Raw genomic sequence first — 8,871 nt, 5'->3', positions numbered from 1 at the left:
GGTCCAGTCTTGTTCAACATCTTTATCAGTGGCCTTGATGAGGGAATAGTGGCTACCAACATCTAGTTTGCTGATGACACAAAGTTGGGAGGATTGGCTGACATGCCTGAAGGCTGTGCTGCCATTCAGCGAGACCTGGACAGGCTGGAGAGCTGGGCGGTATGAAACCAGATGAGGTTTAACAAAAGCAAGTGTTGAGTCTTGCACCTAGGAAGAAATAATTGCATGCACCAGGACAGGTTGGGGGATGAGCTGCTGGAGAGGAGCTCTGCAGAGAGGGACCTGGGCATCCTGGAGGACAAAAGGTTGGCCATGAGCCAGCAGTGTGCCCTCGTGGCCAAAGAGGCCAATGGCATTCTGGGGTGCATGAAAAAGAGCATGTCCAGCAGGTCGAGGGAGGTGATCCTACCCCTTTACTCTGCCCTGGTAAGGCATCATTTGGAGAACAGTGTCCAGTTCTGGGCTCCCTAATACAAAAAAAGACAGGGACCTCTTGGAAACACCCCAGCAGAGGGCCACAAAGGTAGTGAAGGGACTGGAGCATCTCCCCTATGAAGAAAGGGGAGGCCCTACAGAGGGATCTGGACAGGCTGGAGAGCTGGGCTGAAGTCAATGGGATGAGGTTCAACAAGACCGAATGCCACATCCTGCACTTTGGGACCTGGAACGGACTGCCCATGGGGTTGGTGTAGTCACTGACCATGGAGGTATTCAAGGAATGACTGGATGTTGTGTTAAAGGACATGGATTAGTGGGAGCTATTGGTGATAGGTGAACAGTTGGACTGGATAATCTTTTAGGTCTTTTCCAACCTTGGTGATTCTATGATATCCTGTCCTTGTATGTGTGCCCTTTTTGTTTCAGCAAACACTCTCTGGAAGGACTCACCACATGTCCGGAATTAGTTACTGACCACTAGAAATCTGGTGTTAAATTAAACAGACATTAATGTACTGCTATGACGCTGTTGTCTTTCAGGAGATGTTGACCATGAAGATGCAGGGACATCTCAGGGGAGAGGAGTGGGAAGGATAAAGATGACATCCTCTGCTGCTGAGCTGGGCTGGGCTCCTGGGACACAGCAAGCTCATACAAGTGGGCAGTGCTGCAGAGAGACAGCTGTGCCCAGGAGCAGCTCATGTGCACAGCACAGCCTGCAGGTGACAGAAAGAGAGGAGAGGAAGGGGAGAGAGCTTGCAGGATGTGAACGGTGTGAGCGGGCTGTGAGCTCACTGCAGGAGCATTGCTCACAGACCACGACATGGTAAGTCTCAGTGCAGACCGTGAGCTGCTTTTAATAGAGGGTTACCTAAATTAAGACATCCCATAGCAGATCTGGCTGTAGGCACTGCATGTTTCTTTATTGTGGAAAAAGCCTTCTGCTCCAGCTGAGGTCTTCCGTGCTGAAGCATCAGAGCACAGCCCTGAGGGCTGCGTGTCCCTGCACGGCTGCAGGCTGTGCAGCCGGGGCTGCAGGCGGGTGCCCAGGGCTGTCCTGCAGAGCAGGGTCCCTGCTGTGCCCCAGGGGCTGTGTGCCGGCTATGGGACTCTGCCGCCTGCCAGGCTCAGCACTCAGCCTGCCCGGGGAGCTGTCCAGGGTGCTGAGGGGAGACGTGTGGGGGGAAGGAGCCCGCCGGCAGGGCTTGTGCTGCCACAGCTGCTGCCTGGGGCAGGGGATCACATCTCCACTGCACAACTGAATGTTTCTAAGGGCTCTTTGCAACAGAAGCACCAAGGCAGGGATTTTCCATTTCCTGTTTTTAGAGTGAGAAAAGAGGATTGCAGGTAGCAATCTTAAAGGTGCTGTCAAATCTGAACACAGCTCTGAGACTCCCCAGTATCTCTGCAATCCATCTGTTGTTTTGTGAACATTCACACAGGTATTACTTTCAGCCTCTCCTTCCTAAAATGTTCAGTTATAGTTTTTTTCTGCAGACAGTAATAGTTCACTTGTCCTGTTAACAGACTGATTTCTCTGAGACAATTTGAAGTGTACAGAGGCAGGGGCTGGGGTCTCTAAGAGCAGCTGCAGTAAAGAGGAACATATACAGGAGGCTGGGATACTATTATGAAATGAGAAGAAAGCAAGAGCTCCCTAATCTTCTTAAGGGATGGTGAAGCTCATGAAAATTAATTCAGCTTCTGGAGGTAAATGATCGTTTTCCAAAGGGAAAGGAGAACTTTTATAGTATAGCAGGACTGTCTCTGAGATTGCTTTGGACTTGTCATTATCTTCTGCGCTCTGAACAGGACTCCAAGCCCAGGAACAAGAGATGCCCAACAGCAGCTCCATCAGCGAGTTCCTCCTGCTGCCGTTGGCAGACACGTGGCAGCTGCAGCTCCTGCACTTCTGGCTCTTGCTGGGCATCTACCTGGCTGCCCTCCTGGGCAACGGCCTCATCAGCACAGCCGTAGCCTGCGACCGCCGCCTGCACACCCCCATGTACTTCTTCCTGCTCAACCTGGCCCTCCTCGACCTGGGCTGCATCTCCACCACTCTCCCCAAAGCCATGGCCAACGCCCTCTGGGACACCAGGGCCATCTCCTACGCAGGATGTGCTGCACAGGTGTTTTGCTTTGTCTTCTTCCTCTCAGCAGAGTTTTCCCTTCTCACCATCATGTCCTATGACCGCTACGTTGCCATCTGCAAGCCCCTGCACTACGGGACCTTGATGGACAGCAGAGCTTGTGCCACCATGGCAGCAGCTGCCTGGGGCGCTGGGGTTCTCAATTCCCTGCTGCACACTGCCAGTACGTTTTCACTGCCTCTCTGCCAAGGCAATGTAGTCAATCAGTTTTTCTGTGAAATCCCCCAGATACTCAAGCTCTCCTGCTCAGCCTCCTACCTCAGGGAAGTTGTGCTTCTCATTTTTAGTGTCAGTTTGGTCTTTGGGTGCTTTGTTTTCATAGTTGTTTCCTATGTGCAGATCTTCCTTGCCGTGCTGAGGATGCCCTCTGAGCAGGGACGGCACAAAGCCTTCTCCACGTGCCTCCCTCACCTGGCCGTGGTCTCTCTATTTGTCAGCACTGGTGCGTTTGCCAACCTGAAGCCCCTCTCACTCTCTTCCCCATCCATGGACCTGATGGTGGCACTTCTGTACTCAATGGTTCCTCCAACACTGAACCCTATTATCTACAGCATGAGGAACAGGGAGATCAAGCACTCTCTCAGGAAGGTGTTACAGTCCGCACTATTCCAGATTCCATAATGTGCACATCTTCCTCTCACGATTCCCATTAATGGTTCTTTATGTTTCATGCATATTTGATTATTTGATTGCATATGATACAGCAATCTGCAGAAAAATGTTGCAAATTATTTTATTTCTTTCCTACCTGCTTTCTGTATTCTCACTCCAAGAGCTCGTGTAAACATTGAACCAGATTCCCTGAATAGGCTGAGAGATAAATGAAAAGCTTTTAAAGAAGACTTTTCCTTTTCTCTTCTCTCTTCCTACCTTATCTGGATCTGGGGGAGCTACAGCTACGGATGGCAGCAGAACATTCTCTTTTCATTCCTGCACTCTTTCCTTGCCACAGTACTCTCAATTCCTCTCATTTGTTCAGGCCTGAAGGTCTTGTGTGTCTCACAATATCCCTGTTGATTCTACAGCAGCACTCCAGGGCTGCAGTCAGTAGCCGGCAATGCGAACGGCTGTGTCAGCTCTGGCCTCCTTGCTGGCACTGCCATAACGAGAAGGCACCGTCAGAGCAGGAGCACAGAACTGTGTAAGAAATATACCTCAGGAGCTGCTCCCTGAGACCTTGAGATCTTCTGATGCTTTTCACTGAGTGACTGGGTCAGATTCAAGAGTCCCAAGGAGATATTTAAGGGACTCATAAAAGTACAGAGGTTTAGAATTTGTTGGATGAAAGCTATTTACTAAGACAGAGAAATAGAAAAAAAAGAAAAAAAGATAATATTTATAAATTATATGAATCTATACACATATATATATATAAACATGTTTATATACAGCATATTTTCACATATATGTAATATATGCAGTTGCAAACATTACTCCCTATGCTTATCTGTTTGCAAGTCCAGGACTTGTTGCAGGGGTTTTAACAGTCACAGGGTTCACTGCAGGAGCTGAAGAGGCTGTTGGGCTGTTACAGGAGCTGGAGCAACTGCAGAGCTCATTGCCAGAGCTGGAACCACCACAGGAGCTGTGACTGAAGTTCGAGCAGCCACTGGGCTCATTGAAGGGGTTGGAGGGACCACAGGGTTGTACCTCCTGGTACAGTGCACCTCCCTTGGGAGGGAGTTGTTTCATTTTCTTATCGCAATACTTGGAACAGCTACAGGACCTGTAGCAGGAGTGACTGCAGAGCTCATTATAAGGGGTGGTGTGACAGCGCAATCTTTCCAGAGCTTGGAGCAAATGCGGGACATGCAGCTGACATTTGTTGAATATGCATGAGCTTGGCTTTGAAAGATGTAACAATTCTACATGTTAGTGTGCAAGACAGGAGGAGTGATTCCCCTTTGCACCCTGCTCTGAATAAACACTTCCCTGCTTGGTAACCTAACCTTGGTTTATAGAGTTTGATTCCACATGTCAGATTGGTGACCCAGATGGGACCAGCTCTGTTCGGCTGCAGAACCAGGTGAGAGGGGGAAACCTTTGGGCTCACCCCAAGATTTCTCTGCCCTATTGGAACGAAAGCAGTGTGCAAACTGCACTGGTGGAGAAATCCTACCAAGCTGAGGGAGAGGAAACCTTCTCCGATTGCAAAGTTTACCCTAGCAGATCCACTGGTGAAACTGTAGCTAGGAGAGCATGATAAAGAGGTTTGCTTTCTCATGGATAGGGTTGCTTCTTGATTTTGTAACAGCAGTAGAAACTACTGCCCCAAAGTGAAAAGGAGTACTTTCTTAAACCTTTACTATTTATTCTAGGTAAACAGGTAGGAATACACAAAGTTACATTCACCAAAGCCTTTGCTATGGCAAGGTTTACTAGAACAAATGTAAGTTGAAATAAAGTCTAAAGGACAATTGGAGTCTGAGGTAAAAGAAGAACATTTAATAGAGGTGCTTAGTTTAGCAATAATCACTACCCCTGCAGGGATTGGGATTTCAGATGAAGAACGTGGTCTAGTTCATCATGGGGTGTGTGTGGTGCAAACCCAAGGATGCAGCACCAATGGCATTCAGAATAAAGCAGGGAGCGCAGCCAGTTTGGATTAAACAGTACTCCCTCATATTCAAAGACAGGAAAGCAATCCAGCCAGTAATTGATCATTTTCAGAAACTCGGGTTGTTGGTGGAGTGTGAGTCAAAAATACAACACACACATCCTCCGGGTTATAAAACTGTACAGGAACTACTGGAGACTACAAGATTCAATGTCTATCAATAGAATAGTGGAGGATTTATATCCATTGGTAGCATATCCATATACAGCGCTTACAAAATTATCATGGGAATTGGCATGGTCCCTCTTGTGCCATCCCGTGGCACCCAGTCTGTGTTGCTGCAAGGGTTGGACTGAGGCACCAGCTCTGTCAGCCTCATCTCAATTTTGTTGTACCACAGCGGTGTCTCCCAGTGGTGGGTGATGAAGTCGTAGAGGCTGTCAAAGTCTCAGCTGTCAGTCAGAAAGAACCTGTGGATGCTGGAGTCCTGCCGCTGGCAGATGTGACAATGCTGCACCTTCCTATTACGCCAGATGGACAGAATGCAGTCCCCAACAAACGTTTTGCTCTCCCTGACAAGAAAGGAGCCATCGGGGACCCCCATCTCAGAACAGCACTCTGTCAGAAGCCACTCAGCAATGTGCCGCCCATTCTGTCCTGCTTCCAGCCTGCCATGGAACCATTCCCGCGTGAGATGCAGCTCCATGTTCACGCTCACCTCTTTTTGCACAGCTCGTCTCCCCCTGACGTCTCCCCCCATTGTCCTGACCAGGACGACATAGAGTGGGTTCCACGCACAAGTGATGGGATCTTACACCATTTGGCAATCCACCGTCTGCTCCTCTGCCACCGTTTGGCACTCTGCTGTCTGTTCCTCTGTATTTGCCATCTGCTCCTTTGTCAGACATGAACCCATGGCTCCTTACCACTCATTTCAAGCCACCTCAGTATTGGCGAGGCTTTTCAATGGTCTTTATAGTATATGCTAACACCCACACTAGGCGTCTCGTGATTATGTTGAGAGGATCTGTCTGGCGTGGATAGTTACAGTCTTTCAGTTTTCTCCCTCCATGTCTGCTGAAATTAATTGGGGAGGGGGGGAAGAAGGGTGGTGTTGGGGGTCGGAGAGTATACAGAAACAGAGGACATGGAGGCGCAGGATTTGGTTCCAGACAGTAAACATTTAAAATGAGATTAAAAACCAAGATACCAAAAATTGATAGAGGTCTCAGGAGGGCAGGTGGGTGAAGGAGGGTGGGTTAGGGTTCAAAACAAAATAATAGTTCCTACATCCCTATTAGGGGCCATAATCATGGCTGAGCACAGAAAAACTCTTAGGGGAACAGAGGCTCTGTATCAATAGTTGAGCCAATGGATTATGGCTCTGAAGTTATACACCACCACTGAATAGGTAGCACAGCAATGTGATGTTTGTTTACAGAATAATCCTAGAACAGGCCCCAGTGTTCTGTGGAACAAATAGACCATTCACCCTGGCATTCAGGAAGGGGATGTCACACACACCCAGAAGGAACAAAAGGAGCTTAGGGTTCTCATTTGATGATGCTGTATATAGATATAGATTCAGTTGGAGTGCCCAGAGGTATCTCTGGTAAATTTAAGTTGAGAAATCCAATTGCTGAAGGGTTTGAATCACTGTTCTGGTAGGTGACAATTAACAACAATGTGGATTGGATTAAGTACATTTCTCACTAGAAAAAAAAAAAGAGAGAATCCAATCTACAGTCTATATGGAAACATACTAAACTACTTCATCAAGTATTGATAGATGATACTTCATTTGGATTCACAGATGACACTTCATTTGGATTCACAGAAAATGGAAAAACTATCTGATTTCCTACTGAATTTTGCATTGCTAAAGCAACTTTTTATTGCATTGTATTTCTGCAGTCATCTTGCTTGTTTCAATGTACGTTGAAATGAGGTGTGTATTACGGCAGTGTAAAACCTGTGGGAATAGCTATGAAGAATAGAAACAGTGCAAACTAAGACAGAAAGTGGAGAGTGGAAGTTATTTGAAATCTTCCCTTTCCCGGAATGTGGTAATCTAGCATAAGTATTTGCTAGGTCCAAGAAAAGGAGGGACTGAGTTCGAACAAGGGGACAATCTAAGGCTTAACTATTGCACAGGGACTGTGTAAGCAGGATGTCAGGCCAGAAAAGAAAAGAATATTTTGAAACTCCATTGTCAGAGTTATGGGGAACACTGGGCAAGGGACCAGCTGGAAACGGATTGTTTCTGTGAAGCTGCAGCGGGGTGAAAAGGGCAGGGTGAGGAAGACTTCCAGCCTTCGCCAGGAAGACATCGCGCCTTCATCCAGCAACCACCAGGAGGAGCCCCCTGCTATGGACAGTGCGTGCTCCTAGGGGAGGGGCAGTATGCAAATAAATTACTGGGAAAATTATGAGTATGTAGATGTCTTCCAGGACATCTGCTGAATATGTATGAGCTTGGCTCCCAAACATGAAACACTTTTGCTTGCTGGTGTGCCAGTTAGAAAGAGGTACTCAGCATGAAACGCTGAAATAAACATACCTGCTCTATATCTCTCGGGCTATCGAGTTTGATTCCTCAAGTCAAGCAGAGAGCTTATTGAATGCTGAGGTACAACACACCCCCATTTCTTCAGACCTCCTGTCTCTTTTCCGGATCCTCACTGTCACCCAGTTTAGTTTCTGTCACTGTCATTCAGTGAGGCCAAGCTGACCTCTCCATCTCGCACAACAATGAGTCCCCAAAACGATGGACATTTTTCCCTCCCCAAGTCTCAGTTCTTTTACACATGCAAATCTCTTGGTGGTTCATTGGTGGTCTTTCAGATGAAGGCTGTCATCTTGATTTTCTTTGACTTGGGTCAGGCTGGTAAACACTTGGCTGGCTCTGGTTGGTGGTCTTAAGGGCTACAACAACTAAACAAGTAAAGTGTGAGAAAAACCCACAGTAAAATGTGAGTAAAATCAATGTAAAGTTGTAAAACGTGGTGCAATATAACAAAATGTATAACTATAATAACTAAAATACACTACACATGCATATATATACATACATACATAGAATTACTGACTGTACTCCCCCAGCATCAAATTCCCTTATGGTATACTTTGAACATCCCCATCCTTCTGCATTACCCACCAAGTGCACCCAGGTCCCTGGGCAAGAACAGTTCCACGAAAAGGTTTGCCCTTTCCAGAGGCTGGAAGGACCCAAACAGCTTTTCCCAACATGTTCTTTACATGTAAAACAGAGACCTTATCTCTCTCTATTGTATGGAGGGGACTAGATTGGCTAGGACCATCATGATTGACAGATCCTCTAGTATTGACCAACCAAGTGGCTTCTGCCAGATGCTTCTCCCAGTGCTTAAATGCTCTACCACCCATTGCTGGAATGTTCTTCACCCATCCGTACTGGCCCCACAGCCACGGCACGGGCTATCTCTTGTTTAATCTGCTCAAAAGCCTGCTGCTGCTCAGGGCCTCGTGTAAAATCCTACTTCTTCTGTGTCACCTGATAAAGGGGGCTTACAGTGAGGCTGTAGTTGGGAACACGAGTCCTCCAAAAGTCCACTTTGCCCAGGAAAGATTGTGTCTTTTTCTTGCTAGTGGGTGGAGACATGGCAGTGATTTTGTTGATCACATCTGTTGGGATGTGACAACGTCCATCCTGACACTTTATACTTAGGAACTGAATGTTCAATGCAG

At 47.3% G+C, this 8,871-nt stretch overlaps 1 protein-coding gene across 1 annotated transcript; it reads left to right on the top strand.

The window, feature by feature from the left end:
- Nucleotides 1-2,273: 2,273 nt before the first annotated feature.
- LOC140265368 (olfactory receptor 14C36-like) lies at nucleotides 2,274-5,927 on the top strand. Its single transcript, XM_072361284.1, has 2 exons — nucleotides 2,274-3,178; nucleotides 5,813-5,927. The coding sequence occupies exons 1-2, from the start codon at nucleotides 2,274-2,276 to the stop codon at nucleotides 5,925-5,927; spliced, it is 1,020 nt and encodes a 339-aa protein (XP_072217385.1).
- The last annotated feature ends 2,944 nt before the right edge of the window (nucleotides 5,928-8,871 follow it).

This window comes from Excalfactoria chinensis, unplaced genomic scaffold (genome assembly GCF_039878825.1).
Source record: "Excalfactoria chinensis isolate bCotChi1 unplaced genomic scaffold, bCotChi1.hap2 Scaffold_85, whole genome shotgun sequence".
In the NCBI taxonomy this organism is placed as follows: Eukaryota; Metazoa; Chordata; class Aves; order Galliformes; family Phasianidae; genus Excalfactoria; species Excalfactoria chinensis.
This window is presented reverse-complemented; position numbering and strand designations above follow the sequence as displayed.

Excerpts from the sequence above, each read along its gene's own strand:
- LOC140265368 (XM_072361284.1), top strand. The coding sequence starts at position 2,274 with ATGCCCAACAGCAGCTCCATCAGCGAGTTCCTCCTGCTGCCGTTGGCA. Across the intron at positions 3,179-5,812 it reads AAGCACTCTCTCAGGAAGGT|CCTGCCATGGAACCATTCCC; the intron begins GTTACAGTCCGC and ends TCCTGCTTCCAG.